Raw genomic sequence first — 20,061 nt, forward strand, 5'->3', positions numbered from 1 at the left:
CTGGATTTACTGAGCACCTTCCCAGCTACCTTCCCCAAAAGCCCCACCCTCACTCTATTTATCTCTCAACCCCCTTACTCCTCCACATTTGTGATGAAGGGCTTATACCTGAAATATCGGTTCTCCTGCTCCTCGGATGCTGCCTAACCTGCCGTGCTTTTCCAGCACCACACATTTTGACTCTTACAGTGACTAATGTTACAGTGCTAAGTTTCACAGTGCCCAGTGTTACAGTGGATAGTATTAAGGTATCCAATCTCCACAGTGCCCAACACTATAGTGCCCAGCCTCACACTGTCTCGTGTTACAGTGGCCATGTTACAGTATGCAGTCTCACTGTGCCTGGCCTCCACAGCAGCCAGTGTTATAGTATACAGTCTCACAGTGCCCAGTTTCACAGTGCCCAGTCTCTCAGTGTTTCCGATGTCTCACCCACCACCCCTACCACCATCACCGAGGTTTACTCTGTCCCAACCTCTAACCCAGCCCCAGTTTTACCAAGTGTCCTGTTTCGGAGATATTCCTCCATGCACTGTACTGCCGTGTTGTCCATGTTGAGGTCAAACCTATTTGCAAAGAAACATCTCTGACGGACCATCCAATGTAGATCTCCTACCCCATATACACAAACCAAGTGGCGATACCTTCCCGTGCAGGGAGGGTATAGGGCACCCCTCGCAATGTCACCAGCCTCAAAGGACCACTTTACTGCCCGGCCAAGTGTCCTGGTGGCTGCTTGGGTGTACGGGATGGAGCCTGGTACATTGGGCATTCTGTGCAGGGTAGCCCACACATGCTCGTCTGGGCTGTAGGTGTCCTCCGACCACTTGAGGAAGGCCTGGATCTCGGCACTGTCAAACACATGGCCGACAAACTCTCTGGAGGCCATGAAGTAGGCGCTGCCCACGAAGATGGAGGGGCTGATGTTCTGCTGGTCTTTGAGTTGCGCCGTCAAGACGACTTGGTCGAGGGTATCGTGGTGGTATTGCCAACGTTTCTAAAAGGCAAGCGCAAGAGGGAGTGAGAGAGATGAGAAAGCAGAAATGATAGCTTTTCAACTTCACCTATGGCTTTTTCCCTCCCCAACTCCTCTGCACTCTCCTCGCCCCCAGCTCCAGCAAGATCCATGCACACTCCTTCTCTCAGTTACTCACCTTACAGTGGAGAACAAGGCCATTCAGCCCCTCAGGCCTTTCTCACTCCTATTGCCTAGTGCCAGTCACCTGCCAATTTCCCCATATCCCTGCCTCCCAAACCATCTCCCAATGCTCATTCGCTGAGCAAACATAAAACTCATCCTCAAACTCTCCCAGTGGATCTGGCTCCAAAAATACACTTCAAACTGTGCCCTCTGGTCATAAAGATTGAGAGCACCCGAAAAATAGATCCTTCAGCCCATCGTGTCTGCGCTGGCAAAACAGGCTCCTTGCTACTCCATTCTCATTTTCCAGCACTGGGAACATTGCCTTTCATGCCTCACCAGTGCAATGGAGACACTTTCCTGTGGTCATCAACTCCTGGAGTGGGACTTGAACACAGAGCTTTTGCCTTAGAGAGAAGGACATGGTGTGCAGGGATATAGATCTTTGAAAGTTGCATTGCAGATAGACAGGGTTGTGAAGTAGGTGTTTGATACCTTTACCTTCATTGGTCAGGGCATTGAGTATAGGAGTTGGGATGTAATGTTGCAGCTGTAACAGAGATGGATAGAGCTCTGAAAGATAGTGGAATCAAGGGTTATGGGGATAAGGCAGGAACAGGATACTGATTGTGGATGATGAGCCATGATCATAATGAATGGTGATACTGGCTCGATGGGCTGAATGGCCTACTCCTGCACCTATTGTCCATAAGTAGGAATATCTTTGACTATCTCTGATATGCCTTTGCCATTACCAAGTGTGATCTATTGTCTGTAGAGGACATTGGTGAGGCCACTTTTAAAATACTGCATACAATTCTGGTCGCCCTTCGAAAGAAAGGATGTTGTTAAACTTGAGAGGGTGCAGAAAAGATTTACCAGGATGTTGCCAAGATTGGAGTGTTTGAGCTACAGTAAGAGGTTGAATAGGCTGGGGCTATTTTCCCTGGAGGGTCAGACGCTGAGGGGTATCCTTACAGACGTTCATAAAATCAGGAGGAGCATGGATCGATGTTGAAATGATCAGCCGGATGATAGTGCACTTCACACAGCTTCCTTTATCACATACATGCAAGAAGACTCAACCAGCCGGGTTAAAGCCCACCCTTGTCTGGAGAGTCTGAAACAGGAAGCTGCAAACACACTTTTACAGACAAATCAGCATTCCCTTTTCACGAATTACATTTTGATTCCAAGCCTTAGCAACACAACTGATCAATCAGATCCTGATCTAGGTACGTGATGTTTAGCATTAGATCATTGACCTTAAACTTCTACAACACCTGTTGAGTGTTGTTTCGGTCTTCCTGCCTTCTCACTTAACGGGAGCCAGTTTCAGTAAGCTAGCTCGCTTACATACGTGCTTGGCTGCACTTTTCTGTTGCTGATCAGAATTGTTTAGCTGACCTCCTTTTCTGTTCTTGCCCCATTTTGATTCCTTCCAGGTCGGCTGTATAGCCAAAGGTCTTTTCCCAAGGGTGGGGGAGTCCAAAACTAGAAGCATAGGTTTAAGTTGAGAGGGGAAAGACCTGAGGGGTTACTTTTTCATGCAGTGGGTGATGTGTACTTGGAATGAGCTACCAAGAGGTGGTGGATGCGGCTGGTACAATGACTATATTTAAAAGGCATCTAGATGTGGACATGAATAGGAATAGGTTAGAGAGATATGTGCCGAAGGCTGGCAAATAGGACTAGGTCAGATTGGGATGACTGGTCAGCGCAGACAGGTTGAACTGAAGGGTCTGTTCCATACTGTATGATGCTGTAACTCCATACTCTCTGGTTATTGAGGTTTAGAGCACCAAAATAATAAGTTGCCCTTCAGCCCATCGTGTCTGCACTGGTCAAAAAGACCAGCTTCGAACTATTCTCATCCCATTTTGTAGCACTTGGCCCATACCCTTGAGTGTCTCACAAAAGCAATGAAGACACCTTCCTATGGCCATCAGCTCCTGGAGTAGGACTTGAATCCAAAGCTCCTCCCTCAGAGTGAAGGACACCACACATTAGATTCTCTACAGTATGGAAACAGGCCATTTGGCCCAACAAGTCCACACCAATCCTCTGAAGAGCAACCCATCCACACCCATTATCCTACCCAATATTTACCCTTGACTAATGTACCCGAACACTACGGGCAATTTAGCACGACAAATCTACCTGGCCTGCACATTTTTGTGGATTGTGGCAGGAAACCAGAGCACCTGGAGGAAACCCAAGCAGACATGGGGAGAATGTGCAAACTCCACACAGACAGTCGCCCAAGGCTGGAATTGAACCCAGGTCTTTGGCGCTGTGAGGCAACAGTGCTAACCACTGAGCCACCGTGCCACCCCTTTCGCAAGACACAAGACACTTTATTCACATTGTGTCAAAAGATATCTTTTATCCTCGGTCCTTGTGGCATCATGCATGGGAGATATGGATCCTTGGTTACCAAGGGGAGGATAGATGGTATGCAGGAATGTGGATGGTGGAACAGGATCAAAAGGGCCAATGGCCTACTCTTGTTCCTTGTATGTATGGGAGCAGATTTTTTTTTTCCAACTTACATCGGAACTTGCCATCATCTCATACAAATGTAGTTTAGGCTTCATTTACGTTTCAATTCCTCAGATCTCCCCACCATGCCTCTAACCCAAAAACTTACATCTGAATTCCATTGCACTTGGACAATCGGTGAACAGTGAAGTATATTTCCTTGTCTTCATTACCGAGTGCTCATCCTGTACCCATTGAATAAACCTCACCCCAATCTCCTTTGTTCCAATGGGAGCATCGTTGACCTTTCCAACTGTGCCATCCAACTTAAACCCTGGCACCATTCTGCGAAATCTCCTCCCTGTCCTGAGGGCCCTCACATCGTTTTATAGTCACCGGAAATGACCACAACAATCCAACTGGGGCTAAACCAATTCGACATGCAGCATAACTCAACCATTTATTGGCATCAATGCCTCTATTTATGAAGCCTTCTGCTTTTCTACCCTCTTATGGCCTCCCCCATCTTCTAATGTTGATGAATGTTTATCGCCAGATCCCTCTAATCCTGTGCACTCTTTACGATTGTGCCATTACATTTCTATTACCTCTCCACATCCTTCTCCCAAAACATAGCACCTTACACTCTTCTGTATTCACCACTGACTGGATGCTGTCTGTTCATTGTGGTGACTCTGGACAATTCACATCATCCTCACCATTTGCCAATCCTCCAGGTTTATCATTGCCCCGAATATGGGCATTCTGCCACATACTCCAAGATTGATATCACTGACATATTGAATAAAAGCAGTCGTCTATTTAAGGCTGAGATACGGAAACATTTAACTTACAGGATAGTGAAGTTATGGAATTCTGTACCACAGAAAGCTGTGGAGTTTGAGTCATTGAATATATCCAAGAATGCGATTAACAAATATTTAGTTTTCAAAAGCATCAAAGGCATGGGGAGAAAGCGGTAGTATGGCATTGAGATAGAGAATTAGCCATGATCATATAGTATGGTGGGCCTCATTGAGGGCCAAATCATCTTCTCCTGCTCCGGGTCTTGATGTTTATATGTCCCAGCTGAGTGGATCATTCCCACCTACCAACCTACCAACCTCTCGTCCAAAACAAGATCCATGAATCAGGGCTTGTGTTGTCAATTTTGTTGTCCAGTCATTTTTATCTAGTGCCTAGTGAAACACTTCATTGAATCCAGTTCAGACAATATTCTCTGCATTCAAATTCTCAGCTACTTCATCAATGCATGATGCGAGGTTGGAGACTTACCTTTTGAAAACCTGCACTGACTTCGCTTCATTAATTTGATCTAAGGCAGGTTGGTGCGAATTGCAGCCATAACTACCAGCATGAATGTCAAATGCATGATACAAAGTAAACTAGGATCCATGCAGTGTGAGCCTCGGAAACCCAGGTTCAAGTCGCTTCTGCTCCAGAGTTGTGCGATAACATCTTTGAACAGTTTCATCAGTAAATGTAAGACCATTAACAAGGCAGGATAGGAGTCGGCCATTTGGTCCCTCAAGCCAGCTTCACTAGAATCATGGCTGATTCAACATTCCTCAAGTCCATGTTCTTGCCGTATCCCAGTAACGCTTAATTCCTCAACTGAGCAAGAATCTGAGCCTTAAATATATACAAGGACAGCTCTCTGTGGCTAGGAATTCCAAAGATTCACAACCTTCTCAGAGAGGAAATTCCACCTCATCTCAATCTTAAACTGGTGCCCCTTTATTCTGAGACAATAACCCCCCCCCCCCGGACCTGGACTCTCCCATGAGGAGAACCATCCTTTCAACATTTACCCAGTCAAGCCCCTTAATCCTGTCCATTTCAATGGGGTCACCTCTCATTCTTCTAAACTCCAGTGAGTAGAATCCTGTTTAGCCTTTTGTTTTTAAGACAATCCCTCCATAATGGGGCCATCCCACTGAACATTCTCTTAACTTCCTCCAATGAAACAACATGTTTTCTTAAATATGGTGACCAGAAGTGCTCACAGTACTCCGGATGTGCTCTCACAAGCACCTTGCACAGTTGCAGTAAGACTTCCTGACTTTTATACTCCAACCCCCCTTCAAATAAGGGCAAACATTCCACTTCAGTTCTAAAGAAAGGTCACCAGACTCGAAACATTGACTCTGTTTTCTCTCCATGAATGCTTCCCGACCTGCTGAGTCTCTCCAGAAATTTCTGTTTTTGTCCAACATTCCATTAGTCTTCCCAATTACCTGCTGCCCTCGTGTGCAAGCTTTCCACGTTTCATTCACTAGTTCCCCTGAGTCCCTTTGTGTTGCAGCTTTCTGAAGCTTTCTCCATTTAAATAATATTCTATTCTTTTGATTTCCCTTCCAAATGAACAACTTCACATTTTCCCACATTGCACTCCATTTGCCAACATTTTTGCCAACTTAACCGATCAATATCTGACTGTAAAGCACATAAGACAACATTTTTTACTGTAACTCGATTATACATGACAGTAATATATCAGCAAGGTTTGAGAAGGTTTGTAGTTCAGGTTGAGGTTCTAGATGTAGGTTTGCTCGCTGAGTTGGAAGGTTCGCTGAAGATATTGCCTAGTATGGTGACAAAACATCTCAAAATGAACCTTCCAGCTTAACGAGCAAACCTACATCCAGAGTAATATTTCAAGTCAACCTCAGAGTACAACGGGATCTTGATCAGCTGGGATAATAGGCCGAGGAGTGCCAGATGGAGTTTAATGTCGATTAAATGTGAGGTGCTCCATTTTGGAAAGGCAAATCAGGGCAGGAATAATACACTTCATGGAAAAGTCTGGGGAGTGATGATGAAACAAGGGATCGTGGAATGCAGATTCATAGTTTCTTGAAAAAGGAGACGCAGATAGACAGGGTAGTGAAGAAGTCGATTGCTACACTTGCCATTATTGGTCAGTGCGTTGTATGTAGGAGTTGGGAGGTCATGCTGTGGCTGAACAGGACATTGGTTTGGCAATTTCTGGAATACAGCATGCAATTCTGGTCTCCCTGCTATAGGAAGGATGTTGTGAAACTTGAAAAGGTTCAGAAAAGATTTACAAGATGTTGCCAGAGCTGAATGTGGAAATGCAGGAGATTGTTACTAGATGTGGAATAATTACAGACACGATGGACTGAATGACATCCTTCCGCAAGAATTCTTTAATTCTGTGACTGGCGCAGAGGAAGATTAACTTCAAGGTTCATGTTATCAGGAGGGACACCAAAGCCCTTAGCTGAGTGGTCAGAAAACTCCTTACTCTTTATTTGAACTAAGGCATAACCTGTCTCCACCAATATCATAGCATAAGTCAGCCATTCGTCCCTTCAAGTCTGCTCCACCATTCAAGAAGATCACTGCTCTTCTGGTTGCAATTTCAATTCCACATTTCTATCGTTTGCCCCGGGTCCTTATCTTTTTTTTAAAAAAAGGTCACCTTGCTCATCCTTTCATAACTTCATCAACTCAGCCTTCACAACTTCGTACAGAAGAGATTTACACAGTGCAACAGCCCTCTCAGGGGAAAATAATTCTGCAAGGCATTGGTGAGGCCACTTTTGGAGTATTGGATAAATTTGTGATCACCCTGCTGTTAGAAGGGTGTTGTTAAACTGCAAAGGATGCAGAATAGATTTACAAAGATGTTGCCAGGACTGCAGTTATAAGGAGAGGCTAGATAGGCTAGGACTTTTCTCACTGGAGTATTGGAGGGTGAAGGGTGACCATATAGAAGTTTATAAAATTGTGGGGGAAATCAATAAAAGTGAATAGCCCCAGGATGGGGGAGTCCAAACCCAGAGGGCATAGGTTTAAGGTGAGACCTGAGGGTGGTGCAAATACGGAGCAAGTTGCCAAAAAGAATTGTTGTAGTGGGTACAACCACAAGATTTAACAGACGACATAAATAGGACAGGTTTAGAGGGATATGGACCAAATACAGGATAAGGGGACTAGTTCCAATTAGGATACCTGGTTGGCATGGATGAGTTGGACGAAAGGGTATGTTTTGGTGCTGTAGGACTCTGACGATATCTTATTCTACAGAACACCTTGTCAAACCTACAAGAGAAAGCAATGTCCCAGCAACCACCTTACCATGTCCCCTCAGAGAAACTTATACATTTCAAAACGATCTCTCAGATTTCCAAACTTAAATGTGTAAAAGCCAATTTGTTCAACCTTCCTTCATAAGATAAACCCTTCATCCCTGGGAAAAAGGCAGGTGAAACTTGCTGTCAATGTAATTATTTTATGTTTTAAATGAGAGAAAAATGTACAGTCTAATTCTGATGTGGTCTCATCAAGGCCTTGTATGGCACTCTCTCCACCCCTCTGGCCTGGAAACGGATTCTACATTTTGAAGAAAAATGTCTGTGCTAATGGACCTGGACGAGAAAGGACTCTGTTTGTTGGTAATTAACTATCATATGGTTTGTTGGGCTTATCACCTGCACTGTCTTGCATGTCCCTGGGTCTGGCAGGTCTTACTGTGAGCTGGGAGGCTCGTGGGCCGTCCTGAAAGCTGTCACCCTGAGAGCCGGAGGGTGGGTAGGCCATCCTGCAAACCTGAAGGTTGGTAGGCTGTCCCGAAAGCCGGAGGGTGGGTAGGCCACCCTGATGACAGTCTCCCCGAGAGCTAGATGGTGGGTAGACCGTTCTGAGCACTATTGTCCCGAAAAGGGGTAATCGGGACGGGCTGTCCTAGAGGTGGTCGAAAGCTGTGTCAGAGCAGCCGAGAGCCAGAAAGCGCGTAGGGGCGGGCTGAGATCCAGAAGGCTTGTGGGCTGCCCTGCACGCTGTCGTCCAAGGGAAGGGGGGGGCTGTCCTAGAGGTGGCCGAAAGGTGTGCCAGGATAGCCCACTGGCCAGATGGCCCATCGGGGTGGGTGAGAGCCCAATGGTACGTAGGGGCAGACCAAGAGCTAGAAGGTGGGTAGCCGTCCTCAGCGCTGTCACCCCAGGTGGGTACTGGGGCGGGCAGTCCTAGAGGTGGTTGAAAGGTGTGTCAGGGTGGACCGAGAGCCGGAAGGTGTGTAGGGGCAGGCTGCCTGAGAGTGGTCGGAAGTTGGGAGGGATGGGGGCTTGCTGGGTCTGTATTATCTGCACTTTTTAACGTAACAGGATTGTCTTATGCATAAATGTCATTGTTGCTGTCTTTTCATATTTGAAACTGGGATTTGTGGTTTGTCCTCAATTCCATGTAAACTGGTTGAACGGTAAGGTTTGGGGCCTAGCTTTGCTGCTCCTCTCCCTTGTAAATTTGCTGATGTATGCAGCTGTAAATGTTAACTGTTGTGCAGTAACCTCTTTTTTGTACTTGTTTAATAAAATAAATAGGGGAATGCTCCTCTCCCTTGTAAAATTTCTATCTCTTGTATACAGTTGTAAATGTTAACTGTTTTTGTAAATTGTTTTGTAACTGTTTAATAAAATTTATAAACAGGAGATTCAGAGGTCTTCTTGATTTCGGGGACTGACTCTGTGCTGGCTGGGTCACAGTCAGTGTGTTACTGTTGGTTTCTGCTTGGTTTTTGTATGGGGGAAACCTGATTACTGAACTGGCTGAATTATTTAGCCAGTTTGTTAACTGGCATTCCTTTAGGGAGGACTGACTGTTAAACTCCTGATGCACATACTGTGTTTCAGGTGTAACTCAGTTCTCATTAGGGGATTGTTGTTTCACTGACTGGTTATAGTCCGTGTGTTACTCTTTTCTTCACTTTTGAGAAAAGGATAATGTTAATTTTGTGGTAGGGCTTAGTCCTTGTACTCCAGTTTTCTTTGTTTTTTGTATGTGTCCTCATTGTTTGGACTGAGCCCTTGTAGAAGACATACATTTTACCAGAGGACCTGTTCCTATGGGGAGGCCCAGCCCTGAGCCTGGGCTTCTGAAGATTGAACACATGTGTGCGTGCTGGAAGGTGAGCACTTGCTGTATCCTGGAGTTTGGGAGAAGACCTTCCCTTCAGGAGTGGACCAAAACCCCTGTGAGTTAACCACCTTTACAATGTACTGTGTTCCTGTGAGTGGGCCTGGCTCTCCAAGGATGTGCCAGGACTCCATGGAGACTGAACACCTGTGTGCTGTGGGGTGTGCATTTGCTGCCTTTGGGAGTGGACTCTGCCCTTGGTTGTAGACCTTGTTTTTAGCAGTGGACTCTATTTCTGACAACACATGTTGTAAACTGGAGTGGACTCTGTCCCTGAGAACTCTATTTTTTTGAAGACTCTATATTTAGTCTCTGTGTACCAGAAAGGACTCCATTTTTTCACAATTAACTCTATTGTGTTTCTTGTTGGGCTTATCACCTGCACTGTCTTGTGTGTCCCTGGGTCTGGCAGGCCTTACTGTGAGCTGGGACGTTCATGGGTCGTCCTGAAAGCTGTCACCCCGAGAACCAGAGGGTGGGTAGGCCACCCTGATGCCAGTTGCCCCGAGAGCCAGTAGATGGGGAGGCCATTCTGAGCGCAGTCGTCCTGAGAAGGGGTAATCTGGATGGGCTGTCCTACAGGTGGTCGGAAGATGTCTCAGAGCAGCCAAGAGCCAGAAGGCGCATAGGGACAGGCTGAGATCTGGAAGGCTTGTGGGCTACCCTGCACGCTGTCGTCCCAGGGAAGGGGATGGGCTGTTCTAGAGGTGATGGAAGGTGTGTCGGGGTAGTCCACTGGCCGGACGGTGCATTGGGGTGATGAGAGCCCAATGGTAAGTAGGGGCAGACAGAGAGCCAAAAGCAGTCCTCAGCGCTGCCGCCCCGGGCGGGTAACGGGGCAGGCTGTCCTAGAGGTGGTCGAAAGGTGTGTCATGGCAGATCGAGAGCCGGAAGGTATATGTGGGCGGGCTGCCTTAGAGCGGCCGGAAGGTGGGAGGGATTGGGGTGGGTGGGGTGGGAAGACTTGCTGGTTTTTTGGGGGTCTGTATTGTATGCACTGTTTCTTACACAAGTGGACTGTCTTATATGTATGAATGTCATTGTTACTGTTTGTAATGATTGAAACTGGGGTTTGAGGTTTGTCTTCATTTCCCTGAAAACCGGTTGAATGTCAGGGTTTGGGGCTTGGCTTTGTCATTCCCCTCCCTTGTAAAATTGCTGTTTCTCTGTATACAGCTATAAATGTAATTGTTTGTATAAACTGTGAATTGTTTAATAAAATAGAAATAAACAGGACTGTCTGTTTCCTTTCTTCCTGGTGATGGAATATAAATTGTGAGGAGCAATTATAAATGTTGTCTGCGAAAATCACAAAGCTGAATCATGAAAGAGGAAGGGGAGTGTAGGTTAAGCTGGATATACTTGTACAAACAGTTATAAGCATCTGTTTCCCGCTTCTGCAAAAACAAAAACCACAATCAAGAGGTCATAAGGCTCAGTGTGGATGAAGAATGAGAGGAAATGTTGCTTTAGCAAGCAAGGAAGCAGATGGCACTGAAGGAAGATATACGCTAACAGTAGACTACAGAGGGATGTGGTGAAATGGCCAAGCAAAACCTGTACTGTTACGCACAAGGCCAGATAAGGCAAGAGATAAACAAGAGGAATGGGCACTGGGTTTAGAGTAGTGGGAGGAGGGAAAGGGAAATGAATTGTATCAAGGTTTTGTACTGTGTGCCTACCTTGTAGACATCACTCTTGCAAGAGTATATCAGATGATACTGCTGCTGCAGATCTTGTCTTGGACTGAAATTATTGAAGTGAGTGAGTTCTATTTCCCACATAAATTAAGATTCACACACTTGTCAGATGCAGTGAAAAACACCTACACACTTGACATGGGTACGAGGGAAAAATAAGCATGACTGCTGTCGGGTGGAAGTGGAAGAAAAATAAACAGGCATGTCAAGGGATCTGCTCACTGAGAGCTGGCTCGAGGGGAGCTGGATCAGCATATGAAGGACTCTTCAATCCTCTTGAGGAGACTGACTTCAAAACAGCCTCAGTGTGTCTTATGTGCTGCTGTTGGTGTCTTCCTACTGAGGAGGAGTTTATTTTTAATTTTTTTTCATAGTTTGTTGTGATTTGTTTTCTGGGGTTTCTTTCTGCTTATTTCTGTTAATTTGAAGCTGTGCTCAGCTGCACAGGCAGCTACTACCACCACTGCTGCTACAGTCTGGGCCTGCTCCTCCGACTGAAGCCTGGACCGCGCCTGCACCCCTGCTGCTGCTGCCTGGGCCTACCTACACCTGGGGACGACTTCGACTGCTACTCCTGAGGCTGCTTCTGAAAAAAAATAAACAAGACGATCAGATGTTCTGTTCACTCTGAACTGGCTCTGAGGAAGCTGCATCCGTGTCAAGGACTCCATGTGTAAACAAAATGGTGAGTTGGTGACTGGACAATGGTCTCTGGGAAGTTATTCTTGATGTCGGGGTTTCCTGCTCCTCGGATGCTGCCTGACCTGCTATGCTCTTCCAACACTGTTCTAACCTTGACTGTAATCTCCAGCATCTGCAGTACCCACTAACAGTCATAGAGATGTACAGCATGGAAACAGATCCTTCGGTCTGACCAGATATCCTGACCCAATCCAGTTCCACCTGCCAGCACCCGGCCCATATCCCTCCAAACCCTTCCTCTTCATATACCCATCCAAATGCCTCTTAAATGTTGCAATTGTACCAGCCTCCACCACATCCTCTGGCAGCTCATTCCAAACGCGTACCACACTCTCCATGAAAATGTTGCCCCTCAGGTCTCTTTTATATCTTTTCCCTCTCACCCGAAACCTATGTCCTCTCGTTCTGTACTCCCCGACCCCAGGGAAAAGACTTTGTCTATTTATCCTATCCATGCCCCTCATAATTTTGTAAACGTCTATAAGGTTACCCCTCAGCCTCCAACATTCCAGGGAAAACCACCTCAGCCTGTTCCACCTCTCCCTATAGCTCAAATCCTCCAACCCTGGCAATATCCTTGTAAATCATTTTGGAATCCTTTCAAGTTTCACAACATCTTTCCAATAGGAAAGAGACCAGAATTGCACGCAATATTACAACAGTGGCCTTACCAATGTCCTGTACAGCCGCAACATGACCTCCCAACTCCTGTACTCCATATTCTGATCAATAAAGGAGCGTATACCAAACATTGCCTTCACTAACCTATCTACCTGTGACTCTGCTTTCAAGGAGCTATGAACCTGCACTCCAAGGTCTCTGTTCAGCAACACTCCCAAGGACCTTACCATTAAGTGTATACGTCCTGCTAAGATTTGCTTTCCCAAAATGCAGCACCTCGCATTTATCTGAATTAAACTCCATCTGCCACTTCTCAGCCCATTGGCCCATCTGGTCCAGATCCTGTTGTAATCTGAGGTAACCCTCTTTGCTGTCCACTACACCTTCAATTTTGGTGTCAACTGCAAACTTACTAACTGTACCTCTTACGCTCGCATCCAAATCATTTATGTAAATGACAAAAAGTAGAGGGCCCAGCACCGATTCTTATGGCACTCCACTGGTCACAGGTCTCCAGTCTGAAAAACAATCCTCCATCACCACCCTCTGTCTTCTACCTTTTGAGCCAGTTCTGTTTCCAAAAGGCTAGTTCTCCCTATATTCCATGAGATCCAACCTTGCTAATCAGTCTCCCATGGGGAACCTTGTTGAATACCTCACTGAAATCCATGTAGATCACATTTACCGCTCTGCCCTCATCAATCCTCTTTATTACTTCAAAAAACTCAATCAAGTTTGTGAGACTATTTCACTATCAACCTAAGAATAATCCTTTACATGCTCTGAACCAAACTTACATTCTTTTTTGTTCACTCTTATCTCTTCAGGGGTTGCCATAAGCACCCACATAGGCCCCAACTATGCCTGCCTCTTCATCCATCAGCACCATTCCCCACCTTTTCCTCCACTACATTGATGACTGGATTGGCACTACCTCGTATTTGCATGAGGTGGTTGAAAAGTTCATTAATTCTAATTCTACCATCACCTTCCAACCTGACCTCAAATTCACCCGGACAATCTCGGACACCTTTAGATTAGCTTACCTACAGTGTAGAAACAGGCCCTTCGGCCTATTGTCTATTGTCTATTGTCTATTGCCCAACAAGTCTACACTGACCCTCCGAAGAGTAACCCACCCAGACCTATTTCCCTCTGACTATTGTACCTAAAACTATGGGCAATTTAGCATGGCCAATTCACCTGACCTGCACATCTTTGGACTGTGGGAGGAAACCGGAGCACTCGGAGGAAACCCACGCAGACACGGGGAGAATGTGCAAACTCCACACAGACAGTCATCCAAGGCTGGAATCGAACCTGGGACCCTGGTGCTGTGAGGCAGCAGTGCTTACCACTGAGCCACCTCCTTCCCCTTCCTGGACCTCTCCATCTCCATCTCTGGCAACCGACTAACCGCGGACATCTACGACGAACCCACCAACTCCCACAGCTACCTGGAATACACCTCCTCCCACCCTACCCCTGTAAAAACACTATCCCTTATTCCCAATTTCTCTGCCTCTGCTGCATCTGTTCCCAGGAGGACCAATTCCACCACAGAACATCCCAGATGGTGTCCTACCTCCAAAAACTACAATTTCCTCTCCCACATGGTTGACAATGCCCTCCAGTGCATCTGCTCCATTTTCTGTACCTTCACCCTTGAACCACACCCCTCCCAACGCAACAGGGACAGAACCCCTTGGTCCTCACCTTCTACCCCACCAACATCCGGATACATTGCATTATCCTCCACCACTTCTGCCACTTACAAACAGACTGCACCATTAGGGACATATTTCCCTCTGCAGTCCATCTGCATTTCAGAGACTATTCCCTCTGCAACTGCCTTGTCAGATCCACACCCCTCAACAACCCACCTTCCCTGGCCTCTGAAAAGTGCAAAACCTGCACCCACACCTCCCCCCCTCACCTCCGTCCAAGGCTCCAAAGGATCCTTCCACATCTGACAAATATACTTGTACCTCCACCAATGTCATCTACTGCATCATTGCACCCAATGTGGTGTCCTCTACATCGGGGAGACAGAACTCTTACATGCGGATTGTTTCAGAGAACATCTCTGGGACACCCACACCAACCAACCCCACCACCCCGTGGCGGAACACTAACTCCCCCTCCCACCAAGGGAATGCAGGTCCTGATGCCTGGATATTCCACCTTGGAACCCTGATCCGTCTGGTTGCAATGTTGATTTCACTAGTTTCATCATTTCCCCACCCCACCTTATCACAGTCCCAAGCCTCCAACTTAGCACCACCCTCCTGACTGGGCCATCTTCCTTCCCACCTGTCCACTTGACCTTCCACAACCCCCCCCCACCCCACCCCCCACCCCACCGATACCTTCATCTATCACATTCCCAGCTACCTTCCACCCCCAGCCCCACACCCATCCCACTTATCTCTCGGCCCCCTGGTCCACAAACCTCATTCCTGATGAAGGGCTTATGTCCGAAACATTGATTCTTCAGATGCTGCCTGACCCGCTGTGCTTTTCCAGTGCCACACTCTTGACTCTGATCTCCAGTATCTGTAGTCCTCACTTTCTCCTACACTCTTAACCTACCTACATTCCTGTATACTCTTGTAATCAGTCTATATCCCTCCTTATCCCAGGCTCAGCCTCCTCTTTCTACCCCATCCCTTTCACCTGACCATGTTCGCTTCCACCCATCTGCTCCACCCTACCCACTGTCCAATCACAGCCACCTTCTCCCTGCATCCACCAATCGCCATCCCACCTACCTTTCCCCAGCCCCACACCCCCATTCTGCAGCCCCTTCCTCGCCCCGGGTTCTGATGCAAGTTTCCGACCTGAAACGTCAATTGCCCTTCTATTCTGTTTGCAGCTCAACTCTCCAACTCCTCCTATATTCCTTTGTACATTCTGAACCTCCCTCCATGCAATTGAACTGTTCTAACAACCCTGTCTCTCTTTGTTACAGAGGGAGAGAGAGGAGTTACTGACTTAGAGGGATAAGTTAGTGGAGGAGAGGGATTTCAAAAGGGAGAGGGGTTATAGAGGGAGAGGGGTTACAAAGGGGTTACCCTTCCGTAACCCCTTTGTAACAGGCAGGAGTGAAGAACTGGAGGGGGGAGAGAGAGGGAGGGAGGATGGAAAACACTTGGATGGAGAGAGGCCCAGCAGACAGGAAGGCGGTTACCTTTTTGAACCCTGGTGCAGGATCTGACTCAATCACGTTGAAGCCGTTCAGAGCTCTGAGGCTGCGGACTATCTCCCGGTTGGTCTTCAGGGGGAAGTCTTGGCCACACACGTCGATGAAGTACCTCCAGGGGACAGGGCTCTCCAGCAGCTCCTTCATGCAGTTGAGATCTGCCTGAACTCTGCTCCAGCCAGCATAGGTGACCCACTCCAGCTTGGCTGCGACAAAGACATTGTGGATACACGACGCGATGGCCCGAACGGCCGCATGAAATTGACTCGGGGATTTGCGGTCCACGTGGATACAGTAGACATTCTGTGGGGTGTAAATGCTCCGTAGAAGCCTCTCGAACATCTCAATGCTCTGGTGGATGACCATGGAGTAAGCCAAGGGGAAGTCTTCCTCCTCAGGGCTCAGGGGGACAGTGATATACTTGCGGGCCCTCACAAACGATCTGCAATTTCGGGTCATGTTCAGATAATCTCCCTCAGTGATGGCTTGGTGCTTGAGGGAGACAGTAATGGAGTTGAGGAGGGCTCTTTCCACCTCCTGCCTGTCCCCCTGGATGATCTGCCAGCAGGTGGAGTTCTCCTCGACCAGGAGGAGGGGTTCCTGCATTGGACTGGCGCCTGGTTTCACCAGCCTGAGGGTCAGCCGGCCCCCTCCTCTCTGGAGCAGCAGCCATTGGCACAACAAGACCACACTGAGCACACACAGCGCTGATCTGAGGCACGACCAGTGGGCACAACGCTGGCTCAGCTTGGGCACAGCGCTTTCCAGAGGGCAGTGTCCCCAGCCTACAGGCGATAGGCAAATGCAGAATGGATGCTCTCTGTGCTGGGCAGCACTGCCTCCACAAGGCTGTGGGGAAGGAGTGACTGCAATTTGCTGGAGAGGTCGCCCCAGCCAGTCCCCTCTCCTTGTTAGACTCTTGTCTTTCCTATTCCCCAAGATTCAACGAATGACTCCGACTTTCACTCCCTCTCTCCCTGGAACTGCTCTCCCTCTGGAATTCCTCTCCCACTTTAACACCTCTCCCTCTCTCCGTTAGCCCTTTGTAATCCCTTTCCCTCTATAACTCCTCTCCCTTTGTAATCCCTCTCCTCCACTAACTCATCCCTCTCCCTCAGTAACTCCTCTCGCTCCCTCTGTATCTCCTCTCTCCCTCTGTAACTCCTCTATCTCTTTCCTCTCTCTCTGTAACTCCTCTCTCACACACACACACATTAACTCCTCTCTCTCTTTCTCTGTCCCTCAGTAACTCCCCTCCTCCCTCTCTCGGTAACTCCTCTCTCTCACACACACACAGTAACTCCTCCCTCTCTGTCCCTCAGTAACTCCTCTCTCCCTCTCTCGGTAACTCCTCTCCCTCTCTCTGTCTCTCTCAGTAACTCCTCCCACCCTCCTCTGGATGACACCCAGCCAATGTTCCGTTGTTTCTCTCTCGGAGTCCGGGCTCCCCTCGCTCCCGATTGCCTGCCTGGCTACAGGCGTTTCCTTCCCCGGTCTCTGCTTCTCTCCGGCCGTTCCTGGACTGGTGTCGCCCGGATGGAGTAAACGAGAGGATCGCGATGGTGTACAGTCTGGATCGGAGAACCTACAACCAGAGAGAACACAGAGCCAGCCAAGTCCAATAACCCACACCCCAGCCTGGGCTGAGATGCTCTTTCAGGAAGGAACCTGTGGGAGGGGTAACCCTTGGATGAAGAGAGGACCAGGAGACGGGAAGGACCTGTTTGTACTGTGACTCTTAACTGCCCTCTGGGCTATTCGGGATGGTCAATAAACACTGGCCTGGCCAATGGTGCCACCATCCCATGAATTTATTTGAAGAAAAAGTGACAATAGTAAGTCAAATTAAATCAAACTTCACCACCCGTCATCTCTCTCTCTCTCTCTCTCTGTTTCTCTGATGCGAAATTGGAATTATGGTGATTTGACCGTTCATAATAAAGCTGTGAATCTGAGCACAGCAAGTTGATATGGATCCAAAAAAAAATCCCCTGGCCGAGAGTGGCTCAGAGGTTAGCATTGCTGGAGCACAGTGCCAGGAACCAGAGTTTGATTCCAGCCTTGGGTGGCTGTGTGGAGTTTTGCATGTTGTCTGCTTGGGTACCCTTCGGGTGCTCTGATTTCAAAAATGTTCAGGTTAGGTGGATTGGCCATGCTGAATTGCCCATAATGTCCGGGGATGTGCAGGCTCGGTGGGTTACCATAGCCACACACACACACACACACTCCTGCAGGTTAAGCAATGCTCAATCTAATGCAACATCCTGGTGGTTCTCCTTTGCACCCCCTCCAGTACAATCACATCCTTCCTATCATGCGGTGACCAGAACTGCACACAGTATTCCAGCTGTGGTCTCACCAAAATCCTGTAAAGCTCCAACATGACACCTCCCTGCTCATGTATTCAGTGGCTTTGATCCTTCTTAATTCCCTTACCTGCCTATCCTGCTGCCTTCACGGATGGCTGGAACACACAAACCAGGATCCGTCTAATCTTCTGTGCTTGCCCGGGTCCTCCTATTTAACATGTACTCCCTTGCCATGTTAGTCCTCCAGAAATGCATGTCACAGAAATTTGGGCATTCAGTAGCACAGAATAGAGAAAAAAAAACGACTGGCATCAAGAGATGGCATCTTTTAAACATTGTAACTGTGCCCACATACATTACTTCATCTGGAAGTTCATTCCATCACAAACCACTCTAGGGAAAAAAGAGTCGCTCCTCAATTTTTAAATCTTTTTCCTCTGACCTTCCAAACATGGCCCTGAGTCTGAACTCCCCCACACTAGGGAAAAGACCCTTGTCATTCACCTTATCAATCACTGTCATGATTTTATAAACCTCAGCAAGGTCACCCCTCAATTTCCTATGCTGCAGTGAAAAACACATACAGTTCTGTGGATCCTTCAGAGAGGGGACAAAAAATGTTTACCAGGACGTTGCCTGGATTGGGGGATCTTACCTGTGAAGAAAGATTGGATAGACTGGGTTTGTGTTCACTGGAATGCAGGAGGTTGAGGGGTGACCTTATAGAAGTTTATAAGATTGTGAATGGCATGGATAGGGTGGAAAGTATGAGGCCTTTGCTCTGGGTGGAAGAGTCAGTTACTTGGGGACACAGGTTCAAGGTGGAGGGGTCAGGGGGGTGTTTAAAAGAGATATGTGAGGCATGTTTATCATGGGGAAAGGGTGGTGAGTTCATGGAACACACTGCCAGAACAGACAATGGAAGCAGACACAATTGGAGTTTTCAAGAAGCATCCAGCAGCAGGCATGAATAGGAAGGGAACAGGGGAATACGGATCCTGTAAGTGAAGACAGTTTTAATATGGAAGGCAAAATGTGTCAGTGCAGGCTTGGAGGGTTGAAGGGCCTGTTCCTGTGCTGTAATGTTCTTTGTAAAATGTCCCCAGCCTCTCCAGTCTATTTTTATATCTCAAACCCTGCACTCCTGGCATCATCCTGGTCAATCTTTTCTGAACCGTCTCCATTTTAATAATATCCTTCCTACAGCAGCGTGAGCAGAACAGGACACAGTCTTCCAGAACTGGTCTTACCAACTTCCTGTCCAACCTCAGCACACCATCCCAACTCCAATACTCAGAGAGCTGAACAATGAAGGTCATCACACTCCAGCAGGTATTGTTTCACCCTGACTCCCCTTGTAACTGTCCACATCTCGCTGGAACACTGATGTGAAACATCTTGGCTCTTTGACTGATTCAACCAAGTCTCATTTCCTACTGTTCTTGTGTATCCCTCAGAACAGGAATGTAATGTGCATTCCCATGGAACATCACAACGACATACTTGTTTGTGGATTCACATGAGGTGGGCATCGCTGGCTGGGACAGCCTTGTTACCCATCCCCCGAATCTCTCCGGCATAAATGATAAGGAACTGTCCTCTTTAACTCCACTGTCCTTGTGTTTTAAGAACCCTGACCACCAATGCAAAGTCACATGGGAGAGAGTTCCAGGATTCTGTCCCAGAAAAACTGAAGGAAGGATGATTATTTTCAAAGTTGGGATTAAGGGTGAAGTGGAGAGTAACTGCAGAAGGAGTAGTGTTGCATCATATTGCTGGCCTTGTCTTCAAGGTGATATTGATGTTGGGTTTACAAGGTGCTGTTGAGGGACCCTTCCTGAATTACTCGAGTAAATCTACAACAGGTATAACATTGTTTCCTGGAAAAAATGGACAGGCTTCATCAGAGAAGGGAAATGCAAATTGCTCAAAGTCTTATGAGATGAT

At 47.4% G+C, this 20,061-nt stretch overlaps 1 protein-coding gene across 1 annotated transcript; it reads right to left on the bottom strand.

Annotated features, from left to right (window-relative positions):
- Nucleotides 1–460: 460 nt before the first annotated feature.
- On the bottom strand, nucleotides 461–19,646 carry LOC140454663 (beta-1,3-galactosyl-O-glycosyl-glycoprotein beta-1,6-N-acetylglucosaminyltransferase 3-like). The gene is made up of 4 exons (XM_072549598.1): nucleotides 19,618–19,646; nucleotides 17,195–17,390; nucleotides 15,794–16,462; nucleotides 461–997 (listed from the first exon to the last, which is right to left on the bottom strand). Exons 1-4 carry the CDS (start codon nucleotides 19,644–19,646, stop codon nucleotides 461–463), a joined length of 1,431 nt encoding a protein of 476 aa, XP_072405699.1.
- Between the last annotated feature and the right edge of the window lie 415 nt (nucleotides 19,647–20,061).

This window comes from Chiloscyllium punctatum, chromosome 29, assembly GCF_047496795.1.
Source record: "Chiloscyllium punctatum isolate Juve2018m chromosome 29, sChiPun1.3, whole genome shotgun sequence".
Lineage (NCBI taxonomy): Eukaryota > Metazoa > Chordata > Chondrichthyes > Orectolobiformes > Hemiscylliidae > Chiloscyllium > Chiloscyllium punctatum.